Source organism: Furipterus horrens, unplaced genomic scaffold (assembly GCF_987537825.1).
Source record: "Furipterus horrens unplaced genomic scaffold, mFurHor1.1.pri manual_scaffold_6, whole genome shotgun sequence".
Taxonomy (NCBI): Eukaryota; Metazoa; Chordata; class Mammalia; order Chiroptera; family Furipteridae; genus Furipterus; species Furipterus horrens.
The window spans coordinates 99,204,422-99,223,135 of NW_028327176.1; the positions used below are offsets into that span (position 1 = coordinate 99,204,422).

The 18,714-nt window shown below is 39.6% G+C and overlaps 1 protein-coding gene across 1 annotated transcript; it reads right to left on the minus strand.

Moving 5' to 3' along the window:
* Positions 1–6,417: 6,417 nt before the first annotated feature.
* Positions 6,418–16,839, minus strand: ENPP5 (ectonucleotide pyrophosphatase/phosphodiesterase family member 5). Its single transcript, XM_090280455.1, has 4 exons — positions 16,682–16,839; positions 13,213–14,076; positions 10,788–10,964; positions 6,418–7,248 (listed from the first exon to the last, which is right to left on the minus strand). Exons 2-4 carry the CDS (start codon positions 14,039–14,041, stop codon positions 6,821–6,823), a joined length of 1,434 nt encoding a protein of 477 aa, XP_090136581.1. The 5' UTR covers positions 14,042–14,076; positions 16,682–16,839; the 3' UTR covers positions 6,418–6,820.
* Positions 16,840–18,714: the final 1,875 nt, after the last annotated feature.

Consider the following 18,714-nt stretch of genomic DNA (forward strand, 5'->3'; position numbering starts at 1 on the left):
CAAAAAGGGTAAACAGAAGATGAATTAAAGGAAACATAAACTAAAATAAATGAGAATTTGCTAGAATAACAAAGAGATATAAGCCTTTAAAATGAACAGGACTGCATCTGGTCAAGATGGAGGTGTAGGTAGACATGCTTTGCCTCCTCACAAAGGAATTACAACCAGATATCAAAAACAAATAACAGCCAGAATCATAAAAAATTGAGCTCTATGGAAGCCCAACAACAAAGGATTCAAAGAAGCCACATTCATATAGACAGGTAGGAGGGATGGACTCATGGAGCTGGGGCAGAGAGGCAGTGTGGCTCAGGCAAACGGTGGCACTGGCAGAATGGGTGGGTAAAAATCAGGAGGGATACCCTGGGAGCGAGTGATCCCAGCTCCAGGCCAGACTGCACAGCCCAAGGTTCCAGCACCAGAGATAAATCCCCATTACCTCTGGCTGTAAAAACCAGTGAGGGTTGGGGCAGAGGAAGAAATTGCCAGACTTTCACCACTTAAAAGGCCTCATGGTCTTAGAACACATGCACACTGCCGGGCAGCAACTGAAAGGGCACCAATCGCATATGGGAAGTAAGTGAAGTGACTGGAAACAGGGCGAGTGCCAGGAAAGTTGGCAGAAGTCAGACAGAGGCATTGTCCCCTCTCCTAGCCCCCACCATAAACAGAACCACAAAGTAGTGAGGTGGGTGGCTCCACCCTGGAAATTACCTAAGGCTCTGCCCCACACAACTTACAGGTGCCTTTTCTACACTAGGCCACACTAATAAGACAGGGAGTAAAAGCAGCTCTACCTAATACACAGAAACAAACTCAGGGAGGCTGCCAAATTGAGGAGACAAAGAAATATGACCCAGATGGAAAAACAGAACAAAACCGCAGAAAAAGAACTTAATGAAATGGAAATAGCCAACCTATCAGATGAGGAGTTAAAAACACTTGTGGTAAGAATGCTCAGAAAACTTGTTGAGTACAGCAAAAGCATAAGGGAAGAAATGAAGGCTACACTAAATGAAATAAGGAAAAATCCACAGGGAACCAACAGTGAAGGGAAGGAAGCTGGGATTCAAATCATGAGTTGGAATATAAGGAAGAAATAAACATTCAACCAGAACATAAAGAAGAAACAAGAATGAAAAATAAATAATTACAAGGAGAGGCTTAGGAACCTCCGAGACAACTTTAAATGTACCAATATCCGAATCATGGGGGTATCAGAAGGAGAAAAGGAAGTGTAAGAAATTGAAAACTTATTTGAAAAAGTAATGAAAGAAAACTTCCCTAATTTGGTGAAGGAAACAGACATACAAGTCCAGGAAGCACAGAGAGTCTCAAACAAGTTGGATCCAAAGAGGACCATACCAAGACACATCATAATTAAAATGCCAAAGGTTAAAGATAAAGAACCTTAAATGCAGCAAGAGAAAACCAGAGCTACTTACAAAGGAGTTCATAACACTATCAGCTGATTTCTCAAAAGAAATCTTGCAAGTAAGAACAGACTGGCAAGAAGTATTCAAATGATGAAAAACAAGGACCTACCACCAAGGTTTTTCTATCCAGCAAAGCTATCATCTGAAAAGGAAGGGCAGATGAAGTGCTTCCCAGACAAGGTAAAGCTAGAGGAGTTCATCATCACCAAGCCATTGTTACATGAAATTTTAAAGGGACTAATTTAATAAAAAGACCATAACTAGGAACATTAAAACAACAACAGTCACAACTATCAACAACTGAATCTAAAATACAAAAAAAAAAAAAAAGCAAACAACTAGAACAGGAACAGAATCATAGGTATGCGGATCATTTGGAGGCTTATCAACTGGGAGGTGTAGGGGGAGAATGGGCAAAATGGCAGAGATTAAGAAGCATAATTGGGGGGACTTCTGGCCAAGATCGAGGCTTAGACTGACACGCTCCATCTCCCTCCACAACTAAGAAGGAATACAACTACTGCAAAACCAGCAATAACCAGAAGTTCCAGAAAATAAATGGAAGTCCAACGTATAAAGTTATAAAGAAGTGGTGCTCATCCAGACAGGTAGGAGGGGCGAAGCCGGGATGGAGAGGTCAAGCTGTGCTGTCCGTGGCAGCAGCAGTGATGACAGCAGGAGAGCAGTAAGCACAGACACCCGTATTTAAAGTGAGGTGAGAAGTGCCTGGGGAGCACCCCTGGCTTCAGACCAGACCCGTCAGCTTGCGATTCCAAAGTTGGGGAAGGCAGACCCCCATTGCCTTGGACTGTGAGGCCCAGAGGGGGTGGGGACAGAGGAGGAGGCTCCCGGTCTCTCAGCGGAGAGTGAATGGCAGGAATCCATCTTGATATCTTGGACCCCAACCCCCGCAGAAAATGCAACAGCGTGGTGAGAAGGTTTGCCCGGTTGTGATGAGTGCACGGGGCTCCACCCCTTATAGCGTAGGAGGTGTGACAGCCCCGCTCAGGAAGCAAAGGTAAACACAAAATTGTCAGGATGGCACAGATCATGATAGAGATCCCGGTGACGCAGCTGACCAGACAGTAAATATCTAATCTAAGAAAGCAGCAGATAGGAAATCTTTCTGAGGCACAGTTCAGAGCTTTGGTTATAAAAATGGTTACAAACCTAACATCAGATCTTAAACAAGACAGGGAAGAAATGAAGGCTAGTCCAGCTGAAATGAACAAAAACACATACAAAACTAGTGGTGAGGGAAAGAAAACCAGGGATCAAATCAACAAATCGGAACATAGGGAAGGAACATTCAACCAGTGTAGAAAGAGGAAATGAAAAGTGAGGAAAATGAGGAGGCTCAGAAACCTATGGGACAGCTATAAGCAGACCAACACCTGAATCATAGGGTTGCCAGAAAGTGAAGATCTAGAAACTGAAAAATTATGTGAAAAGATAATGAAGCAGAACTTCCCTAACTTGGGGAAGAAAATAGACTTACAGGTCCAGGAAGCACAGAGTTTTCAAAAAAAAAAAAAAAAATCGACCCAGGGAGGACCACACCAAGACACATTATAATCAAAATCTCAAAAATTAATGATAAAGAGAGAATCTTAAAAGCAGCAAGAGGGAAGACAATTACATAGAAAGGGGTCGCAGTAAGACTATCAGCTGATTTCTCAAAAGAAACTGCAGGCAAGAAGGGACTGGCAAGAAATATTCATAGTAATAAAAAGCAAAAACCTACAACCATGATTATTCTATCCAGTGGAGCTGTGATTCAAAATAGAAGGGCAGAGAAAGTGCTTCCAGGACAAAGTAAACCTCAAGGAGTTCATCAGATCCAAACCACTGTTATGAGATGTTAAAGGGACTTGTTTAGGAGAAAGAGGATCTAAACTATGAACACTAAAATGAAACTGTATCACAACAACCAACAACAGAAGCTAGGGAACTGAAACAAAGGCAAACTAAGTAGGCAACAAGAGTGGGAAAAAAATTATAGGTATGGGGAACATTATGGGGGAAGTCAGCAGGAAGGAGGGAGGGAGGGAAGGGAGGGAGATGGTACAGGAATTAAAAAGCATAGTATGAGGGAGTGGAGTAGACAGGAAGATGTTGAGAAGAACTGTATGCACAACCAATGGGCATGGACTGGGGAGGGGCAACTGGTGGGAGGGGATTACTGGGTGGAGGGGAACAAAGGGAAAAGAAATTGGGACAACTGTAATGCATAATTAATAAAGCATTTTTAAAAAAATAAGAAGCATAATTGGTAGGAACAACATAGGCAGGGGGATGTTAAAGATAGTATAGGAAAGGGAGAAGCCAAAGAACTTACATGCATGACCCATGGACATGAACTAAAGGAGGGGGGATTGCTGGAGGGAAGGGAGGTCCCAGGCAGAAGAAGGCAAAGGGGAAAACATTGGAACAACTATAACAGCATAATCAATGCAATACTTAAAAAAAAAAAATTGAAAAGTAAAAAATATAAAATGAAAATCCCTGAGAGGCAAGTGATATATCCATCGAAAATAAGTGTAAAATTTCAGGGAGCTGAGGATTTTAAAACGAATGTTACGGAAATGAGAGGAGAGGGGGATGGTGTAGGAAGAGGAAAGGAGAAACATAAATTGGCATAAGACTTCCCTGACCACCTTTGTAGATCACGATGCATTAGCAAGTTAGAGATCAGTACTTTTTCTGGAACAGATTCCCATTGTTCCAGTTTTATTGTTTCTGTTTTGCATTCCCTGCCTGTTATGGACTAAACTGTGTGCCCCCAAAGTTCATTATGTTGAAGTCCTAAACCCCAAACTGGATCAGGATACCTGGGCCCTGCTTCCAACTTGTACTAATATGTCACACAAGCCACTTCACAGCTTTTGTTAAATGGTCCCTTGGGTCCCTCCTGGCTTGACACTTGAGTGTGTCACCCCTAATGAATAGCTAAAATGAGAACTAGAAGAGGTGGGATCTTCATTAGATTTTCTAGAAATGGTAGGGTTCTGTAAGAAACCGAAACTAATAATAGGATCCTAGTTTTACCTTAAGAGGTAGGAAAGCATTTTGAAAAGCAATTTCAAATTTATCTATAGGAATTTTACCTTAAAATAGCAATGACAATAGGAGAAATTGCAAAGCACATAGTGAGTAAGAAAAATCTTAACAACTGAGTTATTGTACAAAATAGCTGCTGGAGGATGTTGAACAAAAATGATGGGATAAAGAGAACTTCATTCCTCTGACCTTTTAAAAAGTCTTATTTACAATTACATTAGCTAGCCTAGATTTCATTTCTATGTGATTTTTGTTAACTACATACAAAGTATGACCATGAAGGTATGCAGATTAAACCTAAACAAAAAAGCTTATTAAAGGATGATGAGTGACTAGATTTTCCCAGCAAACTTTCAAATTTTATTTTTCTTTAGGTAAACTCTCTTGCTACTATTTACAGGAAAATAATTATCTGTAAATGAAAGAAACCATTCAATAATCAATGTGTGTTATCAGTTTTAATGATTTCATCAAAGTTACAGAATTTACTTTGTTCTTACTCGTAAGAACTTTGTTCTTCTAAAATGAATTTAATGAAACAATTAGATAGCACTTGAATAGGAATGAATAGATCCATTTCCTTTCAGTCATTATATTGGTATCTCAGTAATGAGGGTAAGTTCATAGCTACAAAGCAAGCCAATGTGACTGGTCACATTTCTAGAATGTCTAATCCAGAGCTCTGACTTCTTGAGTTCACGACCTGCCATCTAACGTCTTAGTCTTTTAATCCATAGTACATTTCTAGTGATTCCATTCTATCACTATTAAGAGGTTGCATAATAAAATGAGAATTAGGTGCTAACATATTTTATTGGCATCATTTTAAACCTAATCCACCCACCTCATTTAAAGAGCACTTAAATTCAATTGTATTTTTAACCATGCCACTTTTGTTCTTTACATCTAATTTGTCCTTTCTTTCTGAAATACATTTCCCATTTTCCCTAATTCTCCAGTTCATGCATATTTATACATAAAATCCCAGTATTTTCTATGGGTACAATACCACCCTCTCTCCAACACAACTACTTGAAAGATCCAAAACACAGTTACAGGTTGTTGGGATGAGAGGAGCTGAGCTTACCAGGTAGGTGAAAAACTACCTAGGAGGTGAAGTCTATTTGCGAACCTGGTTTCATCTTTGATGCCAATGAGCACTGGGGTGGGGGCAAATATTCAAATATTTCAGGAAACAAGACTCCTTGTTTCAACACCTGTTACTTCTAGGAGTTATTTTGCTAGTTTTTGCATTAGGCACCCTTTAGCACTGTACTGTGAACAACAATGGTCCTGCCTAATTTTTCCCAAGCTCCACGCAGCTCTTTTCAAGGACTAGGTGGTCTATATTTTACCTCGTAGAGTTTATGCTAATTCTAATCTTCAAATATTCACATCTAAAAGATGCTTGTGCTCTGCTACTGTGTAATACCTGAAATGAAAGAAACTGTTTTTATCTACTTTGATTTTTAATGTAATTAATAATGATTTAGTTTTCAAAAGAGCAAATAATTATAGAATAAGAGAAAACACTGCTGAGATGATGCCTGATTGCTAATATTCGAGCCAGTGCTGGATTATAGAGGCAAGAAATGTATATTCATGGTGTTAAAAAATTGAGAGTAAAATGACCAAACAGGAAATAGCAATAATGAAGTTTATGACACAAAATGTTTAGAATGAATCTGTCAGTATTTTTTAGGAAATAGAATGAAAACGCCAGTCCCTTGGGAAGAAACACGACAAGGAATGCCCAGATACAGCCCGTAGTTAGGACTGAATCTCACCAGAATTCAATGTACGAGAATTGTCCCATTTAACTTTCAACAATGTTCACTTTGTTTTAGCTCTCCCAGTTTAAGTAACTTTTTGCATTATTCAGGAATTATTAGAAATTTCATTCAGTTCAAATGACAAGTATTCTGTGACATGGGAAGAAAAAGCTGTCTTTTTCAACCAGATTATAAGACATGATTGTCAATAAAGTGCATTTCACATAAAAGTACCCATTAGAGTAATTTAAAGTGCAATATATAAGGTACTTTAAATAGTGCAAAGTTGCTAAATATATACATTATATATGCTAAGTTAAAATAAAGCAGGATCTTATCTCTCCCTAAGCCAGAGAGAACAATGGAAACATACTTCTACATTTCTGACGCTTTGCAGGAATGTATATTTTGGTCCATCTGTGGGTGTATACGTGCATGAGGAAGAGACTGTGCCTGAATATGTATATAACTGCTTAATGGTCTGTGCAAATGTCTGCAGGTGCTTTCCTTTAAACACTGACAGAATTACGTCACCTTCGCTTCTAAGCAGCATTAGGCTTGTAATAACGGTTGAGCTATTTCAGCCTGCATATCTGGTAAGGCAGGTATTTGACTGCGAATTAAATGTTTAAGAAAAATTATAAAAAATACAATAACTATAATGCTACCGAGAGAGATCCCTATGAAATAAGCATATGACTCTTCTTGCCCATATCTTCCTGGTTTGACACCAGCGTGGAGGAGGGTAGTGCTCTGCGTGTGAGGAAGTGCTCTAGGTGCTGATGAACTGAGCAAGTCCTGGATGTTCTTGAGCGACCCATTGTGTGGCATGGCGGGGATATTGAGAAGGTGGCAGAGCAGTGGGTACAGATCTGTTGAGTTCATGGCTTCTTTTGTGAAATTCTTTCTGAAGGCAGGTCCATGGGCTAAAAATATTGGATGCATTTCTGCTAACACATTATCATAACCGTGGTTGCCTACTGTAAAGATAAGATGCAAGAAAAGTTAGCCAACCAGAAGGCATTAAAATGGAAATAATTGCTATACTGTCAAAGCTTGAACAAGTAAATTTTATTTTTATCCAATTTGAGTTTTAAAATAGTCTTTTACAAACAATCTTTTCTGTTGTCAATATCACAGTTCACTTGAGGAACTGAAGAGGCAAGTCCTCACGAGTCGTTCTGATAGGCCAATGCTACCTTAAGCAGCACAGGAGGGAGAGTAGAGAGCGAAGCTGAGCCAAGTCAAAGGGAAAATGAGACGGACACTTATTTTTTGGTGGCAGATAAACTACTTGTTAGGTACCTACTATGGTCTAATGATTGTTCTAAAGGTGCTCTTAGTCACAATAGATTCATAGTTATTAACAAAAAGGGAAAAACAATAGATAAAGAAAAACAAAAGACGCCCTCAAAGTCAAATGTTCTAGTTACAATCTACTATCGAAAACTCAAGGTCAGGACTTAAGGGTAAAATCTTGATTTTTGTGGTTCTGGTCAGTATCCAACTTAGCATTGCATGGGTACAAAAAGGAAAAAACTTGAGGCGTCTTCTGACTTCCAAGTGATACAAAATTGAAGGATGAAAATTGCATAATCAAAGCTGCACTTGGTTTGGTGGTGGCATTGTGATTTTTTATTTTATTTTTCAATAACCGCTAGCATTCAACATTTTTTTATATTAATGTCAGGTATAGAGCAGCACAGATAGATCTTCATATAGGTTACAAAGTGCTCCCTCCAATAATGCAAGTGCCCACCTGGTACCATAGAGAGTTATTACAATATTGTTAACTATATTCCCTATGACAAAAGCTGCATTTTAAAGGCATGTGTGCTAAGCATGGTATCAAGGTACAAAGGTGAAGAAGCTACTACTGTTGGTAAGGTGGCAACCTAAGAAAGCTGACAGGTTTTATTTTAAAGGTGGTGAGGACAATGGCTAGCAAATCAGTCTCTAGTACCTATATTGCTATGGGGAAAAATGCAACAGGAATACAACATAAAAAAAAAAATCCTAAATCAATTTCTTTGAAAAGTCATGAACTGACCCTTAGACATCTCCTCAAAACAATTCCAAATCTGCCTGGCCAAATCCATCAAAAATAAATAAATAAATAAAAATAAAGTCCAAATGCCATGATTCTTTTGCATTTATTCAAGTAAAAGTAATGCTGGATTTATGAGATCATCTGTAATTATATGACAGGGAACTATGCAATTCTCTTGATGATATCAACATCCAGAAATAAGCCAATGTATAATTTGCAATTGATTGGATAATTGTTCATTTCTATAAGAAACTGGGATCTATATTCTCAGTCATGAAGGCAAAGGTAATTCTCTTGTATCCCACTCTTTACTAGAAACTGGATTTGAAATGAAATTATTGATTTATAAAACCTTTCCACTGAAAAGGGACTTTGTTGGTAGTAGTAGCCCCTACCACTACAAATGCTGGATCCAGTAGGTAATAGTTAATAATGGGTGCCTAAGGGCTGTGGTTCTCAGGCTCTGACGCGGAGGACATGCAAAGTAACAGATTGCTGGGCTTTGCCCTCACAGTTTCTAATTCAGTAGGTTTGGGTTGGGCTCAAAATGTGCATTTCTAATAACTTCCCAGGAAACTTGGATGCTGCTGGTCCACGAAACACACTTTGAGAACCTCTGCTTTTGAACAACCGGGCTTAATCTCTTGTGGAACTCAGGTTGAGAAGTGTAATGGCCAATATTTAATTATTTTGTTGAATAAATGAACATAATGTAATACAAATAGGAGCATTATTAAGGTTTTCTATCAAAAACAGGTGTGACTGATCTATTGTGTAATTGTAGTTCACAAAACCAAATTTCAAGAGCCTCTTAAATTCATGTTAACTGTAAAGTTTTGAGCAATTCCTTTAACATAGGAGCCAACTGCACAATACATGAAAATCTGAACATATAAATAAAGGTGGCAATTATTTTCATGGCCAAAAAAATTATTTTTAAAGGTCTTCTTAAAATGGTTCCCCTGATGTGATTAAATATCAGTTTACAGATCATTATCTGTATGTAAAACCAGTTTTAAGAACCAGAAACCATGTACATGTACAAATTACATAATGGTATGTAATCTGTCAGTATGAATTATGTATGCATTACAAGAGTCATTGGCAGGCAACTGCTTTTCTTTTCCTCAATAAACATACTAGAAACCTAATTCTACCTAAAAGGACATCTTTGTTCATCTCTTAAATATATCAAGGATACATACCCCAAAAAGCATTTATAGATAATTTGACACAATTTGGTTCCTTCAACATTCCAATAAGGGGGTAGAAAGAAATTCCCGTGAACTATTAACTTCTCAGTATTGTGTGATAATATCTAATGAACCAGGAGCCCATGCCAGGTGGTCCAATAGAGGGGACTGAATATGGAAACTAGTTATAAAAGTGTTGAATACCTGAGAAGCAAAGGTGGGATGGTGAGGTTATGCTGGGATGCTGAGGTTATCTGGTGATTAGGAACAGTGGCAACCTCTTACAGGCCCCAGGGCTGGAGGGACAGAGGAAGAGGTGGTTTTACTTAGCAAGAGCTGAGGCCATAGTAACAGCTGTCACAGAGGAAATGAAGCCACTGTTAGGGACACAGCCTGAGGCAGACAGTAGGGAACAAATAGGCAGGGTGTCAAGGTGTTCTATTGGCCAAACCCGACCAGAAACCAGTTCACAAAGGAGTCTGGGGAATTTAGTCTGTAGGGGTCAGTCACCGGTGATACAAAGCAGAGCAAGAAAATGAGCAGGGAGTTTGAGAGCAAATATGCAAATGACAGACACAATGAAGATGAGTAAAATCCTGTCGATAATTTTCCATTTGGCTGCTTGTTAAAAGCGATATAAGAAGAAAAATTACCCATTAAGGATGGCACAAAGTGCCTTATTTGCATGTTTGAATTTTAAATCGAAGTTCCATTAGATTCTAAACATATTCAGTGGCAATATCTCCAAAACTGTATCAGTAAATATTCGAATAACACATCTTAATATATTATTTTCCATGACACATTCACTTCTTTTTAGCAATAGTTCCAAGGTGTAAAGCAAAGATGGCCTATATTTGGTAGAGCCAGAAGGGCCAAGAAAACAAGAAAGACAAAACAAACAAACAAACAAACCTAGAATGCTAACAATTGCAAATAAAAAGCAGAGTAAATCCTAATGAAATCAGAATATAAAAGAGATAGAGAAAGTAATTCAATTTATAAATCTCAGTTATGTTTTTTTTCCCAGGAACAAAATGGTTATAATTGACAGAATACGTCACTGTGCATATTTTTGGTCTGATGGCTTCAAGAGAAGGAATTGTTTCATTTTTAGTAGGTTACCTCTTTTTAAAGCCCCAGGGATCTTTATTTTGCTATTAATGTATGACATTAGCTAGTGATTCAATCACTAAGAAAACTGCTGTCTTATCCACAGTGTCCACTTTAGCAAACAGCGATGCACAATGGGAAGAAATAACTGTAATATACTTACACATAAAGTCATCTGACTTATTCTGTAAAATATACCACCCTTCGTCGGCCACTGCTATAATTGGTTGAATGCGACTGTTGTATTTGTAATGCCATCTTTCTGGAATCTCTTCTTTTTTGTAAACAGTCATATTAGGATGAGCATGAGCTAGTGCCTCATAGACTTCATCAAATTTTCCTAGAAGAGAAAGGAGAAGCGGTGGGGGGCACTCAGAACAAAGCGGTCACTGCTATAATCAAAGGAAACAGTGCTGGCAACAGAGGTCAATGAATGCAGACATCCTACCAAGGGAAGAAGCCAGTAAGTTGCACATAATGAAATCTAGTCAGACACATCAGAACTCTGATCCCCTTTGAAGAAAAAAATCCTGAAGGAGGGAAACTGAGAAATAATTTTCTGTTCCAAGAAAATTCACCTTATACAAAGTAAGAGGTCATTGTAAAGAACCTGAAATCTCTAATTTGATATTTCTTAATAACTTAAGCACACACACAAACACACATTAAGACTGCAATACCCACGCTAAAACAAAGGGTTGCATTCTGGTAGTTACTGACTGCAGAGCTAGAGAATCTCTAGGTAAGCAAACATGGCGAGTAGAGGGTGAGGGTTGGGAAAGGACAGGCTAGGGGTGGAAAGCGGATTGTAAAGAGGAAAAGCTCTTTCAAACCCTGGAGGTCGGGCCAAAGTACTCCCTGTAACTTCATATGCAGTGAACGTGGGCACTGTCTTCACTCCTCTTCTTGTTTTTCAAATCCATTCGATAGGGGATCCTCCCTGCCTCTCACACCCGACAGGGCAACACCACACCAATTTCATAAGGAAAACTGAACAGTTACTGTGATTTGTTGAAACAACAAACTTGCTATTTTATATTGAATTTGTTGAAAAGTTTGCATGCAGGCACATATGCATATTTTAACACTCTCTGTTTCCTATGATTCTCTAAATTCCTCTGTGAGGACCAAACACTCATTTGTGAGGGAGATAGCTTTTCAAACTCTGTTCTCTCATGTGATAAAACAGGAGTGAGACGAGTTGGCCCAGCCTTGCTCCGCAAGCACATTGTGATCTGGGGATGTAATACTAGGTCACAAGGCTGACAGGAGGCTCCCAGGAGAGGTTATAAAAATTCAAGGTATTATTATTACTTCCCCTACTCATTGTTAAGAAAATGAAATCTCAGGTTGACCAAAGCTTTCTCCTTCCTACACACCACTGCTTTGCTATTAAGTGGGTCCTAAGGATCTACAGGAGGCTGAGGGCTTCTAAGAAATCACTGTCATTTTGTGTCTTTCCATCTCAATTTTTCTGAGAAGGGGGCTGTAGCTTTCATCCTATTCGATTATTCCAAAATGGTTAAATCTGACTACCATAAATATAGAGAGAGCATCAACTCCAATATTCTAGGAAAAGTGAAAAACACTCCAGGTGATTGGAGCTGATTTGAGGAAATAACAAAATATTCTTTTAGTGACTGACAGCTGCCAGAGGGGAGGGTGGTTGGGGGGATGGGTGAAAAAGGTGAAAAAAGCAAGAAAGGAAAAAACAAAACTCCTAGACACAAACAGCAGTATGGTGATTACCAGAGGGAAAGGGGAAGTGGGGAGGTGGAAGAGGGTCAAGGGGGATAAGTGGTGATGGAAGCAGACTTGACTTGGGCTGGTGAACACACAGTGCACTATACAGACGATGTATTGCAGAATTGTATGCCTGAAACCTATGTGATTTTATTGACCAATGTCACCCCAGTAAATTCAATAAAAAATTCTAAACTATCCTGTTAGCATATATTCCAGGGAGTAGCTAGGGCCTCCAGGGAAGAACCTGCAGACACCACTGAAGGAAGTCAGAAAGGAACCAGCTCAAACAGGTTAAGGCATATACTAAAAACTTAAGGCAACCAAGAGCTTATTATAATAGTAAAACCCCTGCCCCTGGGAAGGCTTTGTATGTCATTTTCTGAACATGGTGTACACAAAGAGACATGACCTGCTACTGCACCCACGCCTTCCCTCCACCAACCCTTACGTGCTATGACAAAAATTTCCATCATGAATACACATTAATTTGACAGGGTAAAAGTACAGAGACTCCCCAGTTTGGGGAGCCATGGTTTTGGAAATTATTCCCTGTGGGCTCCTTATATGGCTGCAAATAAATTTCACTTTGTGTGGTACCACTCTTGCTGTAACGTCTGGTACCTTGCTCACCAAGAAGTGAACCCAAGTTCAGTTCAGTAACAGAGAGACAGAGAGAGAGAGAGAGAGAGAGAGAGAGATTTTGTTCTTTCAGAGTCTAAGGATTAAACTCCTGAACATTACCATGACACAGGCGAGCATACTTTAAAGGCACAGAAACAAAAATTCCCCCTCAATCGCACTGCACACACGCACACCTGCGTGTTGACTCAGGCAGAACTTACCTTCTTTTGGCAAGATGGCCGCTACTGGAGATTGGTCAATCAGGACATAGTGGTCTTTATCCAGATACTGGTCAAGTTCTATCACCCTTTCCTGAGAACACTGGGTCATTCCGTGATCACTTGTGATAATTAGGTTAAGAGTATCCCACAACTTTGCCTTTTTCAGCATTTGTATGAGATATCCTAACTTGTTGTCAATGTTTGAAATGACAGGATCCATGAATGGACTGTCAGGCCCCAAAAGGTGGCCCATGTCATCAGGGTCTTCCCAATAGAGAAGACCAAGATTGATGGGTTCTTCTGATGTAAACCATTCAATAATTTTGGCAACTCTATCTTCAAATGAAACAGACTCATTGTAAGGCATATAGTGAGTAGGAAAGCTCTGATGTATTTTTACATCTGTCCCAGGCCACATGGCTGCACCACTAGTGTGTCCAGCTCTCTGATTTGTGACCCATATTGGTGTTGCTTCTTCCCAAAATTCTGAATCATAAATATTCATCGTATCCAAAGAGAAAGATTTGTTTAAAACAGGATCAAACATGTCATTTGCAACAATCCCATGATTCTCTGCAAAGAGGCCAGTTACCAAAGTATAATGGTTAGGATAGGTCTTTGTAATAAAAATATTAGTAACTTGTTTCACATGAACACCGTATTTCATAACATAATGAAAATGAGGTGTTGGAACTCTATATAAGTAATCCCAACGGAATCCATCAAATGAAACCAGTAGAACCTTTTGCTGGTCGGGTTGGAGCGAAAATGTAATTGAAAGTGTTAATGTAGCAAGTATGAAGGCCACCCAGATGAATTTTGAAGTCATTTTCAAAGTACTTGATCGGTTCAGTATAAGATGATCTGTATAAAAAAAGACAGAGAAGTTAATAACATATAGAAGATAATTTTGTTTTGCATACTTTCCCAAAAACTGAGAGTGATGGTACTTAGCCAGTTATGTCATAAATCACGATCTGGAAGGATTATGTTGCAGAATTTCATCTTAAACAAGAGACCTGTAGCTACCTGTATAATAAAGCTAAGAAGTTTAGTTGCATTAGAAATTGTTTCACTTTCCAAGAATTTATCAAAAATGAAAACGTTCCTCAAAGGAATTATTTAAATAGGTTCTGAAATATCATTTTAAAATATAATTTACATACAACTTTTTGAAAACATTTTCAGGTTGACCTCATATTTCTGACAGCAAAATACCTGTGAATATTAACCAATCCAATAATAATGCTACACACACACACACACACACACACACACACACATATATAGTTTTCAAAGCCAGAGCCTTATACAGGGTTGGCAAAAAAGTCCAAAGACACATTTTTCATTTTCACCAGTAACTTTATTGATTTGGATATTTTGAGTATGTTGACTATCTCCTGCTATTTGCTTCTTCTAGTGGGTAGAGGCCAGGGGTGCTTCTAAACATCTTCCAATGCATATGACAGCCCCACAGCAAAGAATTATTTGGCCAAAATGTCAATGTACCAAGAAACTTCACAAACCACTTCTGACACAGTTGATTATAGCACCTTCTCCATATACTGCACAAGTCTTTTTCTGCATTTTAGTTGCATTTTTATCTTTCTTAAAATAATAAAGCATAATACGCCAAAAATGTTGGGCATTTTCTTCCATCGTCAATGTTAAAGTGGCTGCACAAAAATGCACCAATTTTGATGTTTTTAATGCACAATGATGTGACACACCTGTCACAATACACTCTGACAAAATTGTTTCGAATGAAGTTAAAGACAACTAAGCACTACTAGAGCCATCCTATGGAAAAAACGTAACAGATTTTTTTGCCAACCCAATATTTGGTTCATCATGGTTACAGATGTTACTCGAGAGAGAAGGAAACACATTGACTTGGTTTTGTGAAGAGACATGAAATTTGTGACCTTCAAATATATTTGTGAAATGTAATCTGCATTTGTTTATTAATAATCAAATCATAGCCTTCTTTAAACAATTAGATTCTGAAGTAAGTATAAACAAACATCTTTCTGAAATTTGATGTTGACCTTCCTAATGTCAAAATTTGTTAACATTTAATCTTATCAGTGGTATGTACAGAAAAGGCACATCCTAGATTAAATACCATCTCTCTGGACCAAGGTTGTTGGTTTGTTTGTTTTTTAATCTGTATATATTTATAAAAAACTTTTATTCAAGAAAGCTAATAAGAGGCAATATGGATAAACAATATATATGTACCTTTTGTCAGTTCTCATTGGGCTTGCAAATCAAGCAAGGATCATTTGTTCTCTCTTTTTCCTGTCCATTCTTGCAGGAAGGTACTTATAAACCCAGCAAAAAATGGATCTAACCATATTTTGTGACAGGAAATCTCTTAAATTCAGCTGACATCTTCCTAATTTGAATACACTGAAGACCTTTTTAAACCTCAAAAATAGACCCTGTCTTGCCTTGCTATATTATAGCTATAGGGAAATAAAAATTGCTTGGCATACTAGCTTTGTTTTTAGATGCAATAATTCTGTTTTGTTTTTTAATCATTTCACCATACACAGAAGTGAATTAAACTGAAATTGCCTTAAGTATTAGTTTCCAGACAATGTTCAAGATAAATTTAAAAACTCTTTCTCAAATGGCAATAGTGTTTCCCAATTCTGGAAGGGACATAAACATTAGTTCCAATAGGGAACTACAAATATATGCACTAACATATGTGGATGAGGATGATGCTTCCTTCCTTTTTCTCCTTTTTCTATTACTTTCCTAACACAAGAAAGGTTAATATGAACCAAATACAATTTAAGCCTAAAAAAGAATCAACTACATGAACCACCTGCTTCTCCTCTAAGTAAATTAATTTAGCAACTGTGGTAAGCAGGAAAAACTGCTTTCCTGGGACAAAGGAAAACAAAGGCTAAGTGTTGTCTAAAGCTTAAGACTGTTTGCTAAGCAGAACCAACATCTTCACATGGATGACCCAGAGCAATAAACAGAGAGTGGGGGTGGGATGAACGAAATTTCAGATTTCTTTCTTTTTCATGCACAAAATGCTGCACAGTGCGGCGGAATACCTAACTCGGGTCCAGATTTCACTGGGCTGCTTTCCAGTTCCTCCTCCCATCCACCCACCCCCCCTATCCCACCCTAGACAGTCTTGAAAGTCTGGAGGGAAGGGCAGCCAAGAAATGCGAACAACAGAGCAAGTGCAGGAGGATTAGGTGTATGTAGAGCGAATGGACGTCAAGAAGAGGGTGATGCATCGCCCCATCGTCCCCACTAGCATTCCATCTTAGACACTGGGAAGAATCTCGGCGTAGGGTACGCCCACAGAGGCAGGCAGATGCCCCAACGTGGGCCGTGTGTGTGCAGTGGAACCAGGGGGCGGGTAGTCAGGGGACCCACCGGGAGCCCACAGGAGCCGCGTGGGCCACCGGCAGGCAAGCCGCCCACTTCCGTAGGCTCTCACCTTCTCAGCAATCCGGTCAGTGCGCATCGGTCTCGGACAACTGGAGGCAGGTTCAGGAAGGGACTCGGTTCGCCTGACCCAGGGCAATAGCGGGAGGCGCCTAAGCCAAGAAACACCCCTTGAACCCTTAGCCACTCAGCAGCGCGTAACATCGGCACGGAGCACCTGACCAGCACGCTTCCACCCCTCAGGCCCCGCCTCTTGGCTTTCACTGGCTCCGGTAGGGCATGTTACTGCTGGCGGGCTCCTGGGAGTCGCTGAACTTCCTGTCAATCAAGGGGAGAGGGCAGGTGCTGCCTGGGTTTGCATGACCTGGGGGCGGGGCGGGGCGGGAAAGCGGACACCACTGGGGTCGGCGCTCGCTGATGTCTTCTCAGTCTAGGCACCAAACCCTCCCGTAGTGTGCCTTTTCCAGACGGGCAGTGGTGCTGTAATCGGTGATGCAGAGAGATTATAACCCAACCCCAGTGGTTTGTGTGCTCTGACACTCACTGTTTTTGTTAAAAGCGACTTTTATTCTGTTATCTTTTAAGTTGTGTGTGTGTGTGTGTGTGATCACAAATTGGTCAATGACGCCATACCCTGGGTTTTGTTCTGAGGAACACCAAAGGATGTCGATAGGAGGTTGAAATTTTCTATAAATTTTTTTATTAGTTGGTTTTGGCACCTCACGAAAATTTTAATTTAAAAGGATTTAATTTAGTCAGCTCTCCAGCCCCCATGTTTGTTGTCCAGGTTTTTGTAATACCTGTATATAAGGTCTCAGGGATCTGCAATAACCAGGCACCGGAGAATAAACAAATTAAATCAAGCCAGGTTTTGATTAGGTTAATTTGCATAGGGAGAGAGAGGGAACAGCTACTAATAGTCCCATCTAAACTCTACACTCTTTCGGGCTTGGTTTCCAAATTTACATTAAAGCTATGAACTTCAGGCCCTATTTCTCTTTCAGGAAGTCTTCTTTGGCCCTACTTCTTCTGTTTCCTTACTGTAGTAAATTAATTTTTCAAGTTTTTTGTTAATGGTATTTTTATGCCGGCAGGCGTGGGGGGGGGGGATGTGCACAGTTTGCCAATTTGGTGCCAGCTGTAAGTACCACAAATTATAGCAGCGACTTCCAGCTACCCTGAGAGGATATGTCCATCTACACAGTTCTCGGCTTAATTCTGGCCGCACTGCAGTGGGCAATAATATCTGCTTGGTTTCCATAACTTAATTTTCAACATTTAATTAGCCTATAAAACAGAAAGCAAAACCAGTGTTTTTGCTTTTGTCTAGAGTTCATGTTTCCTGTCTGGTATACAGGAGCTGTAAAATGATAAGACATTCCTGTTAATATTTAATTAAATGAGACAAGCATTTTGGTCATAGTTTTTTCTCTTTCTTTCTAATTCTTATAGAGGGGACAGTCCCTACCCCGCTGGCTCTCTTCCGATTGTATCATAGCATCCCAAAGGCATCTGGGCACTCTGTTGGGACTTTTTATTTGTAGTAACTTGAGTTTATGATTTTCTACACGTGGGATGGGAATTAAAAGGGAGGCTGGTTTCTTTGTTTAACCAGACACAGTGACAATGAAATTGTACAGGTTGTTCCATGACTCCAAATCCCTGTCTTTTGAAATTGCCCAAACCTGGAACAAGTGGTCCAATATTATAAGTCCTTGACCCCCCCAAAATAAGCCAACCCTATGTTCTCCCCAAACACTCAACGAACAGCTTATGCTGATTAGAGAGCAGAGGTAGAGAAAAATGAGCCTTTTATAAAATGAGTCACTGAATGCTCTGCCTTGCTCTGCTAACTTTTAATGGAGGGCAGGACTATATTCTCCAGCTACCCCTGTGAAATAGGGTGGTACAGCTGTTAACCACAGCACACAACTCAGAAAATGACTCATGAGGGGCTCAGTGAGTGCTAGACACACTTCCCAGATCTTCATATAATGCTACTTAGTGTTCAACTGGTAGACTTCTTATATAACTCATGTCCCTAATGCCCTAATTGGGGGGGGGGGGGAATCTGGCTTAAATAGT

What these genes read in the sequence shown, in the direction of transcription:
- ENPP5 (XM_090280455.1), bottom strand. Translation starts at nt 14,041, where the DNA reads ATGACTTCAAAATTCATCTGGGTGGCCTTCATACTTGCTACATTAACA. An exon ending in GGCCATCTTGCCAAAAGAAG is followed by an intron (nt 10,965 to 13,212) that starts GTAAGTTCTGCC and finishes TTTCTCTTCTAG; the next exon opens with GAAAATTTGATGAAGTCTAT. An exon ending in TAAGTCAGATGACTTTATGT is followed by an intron (nt 7,249 to 10,787) that starts GTAAGTATATTA and finishes TTATCTTTACAG; the next exon opens with TAGGCAACCACGGTTATGAT.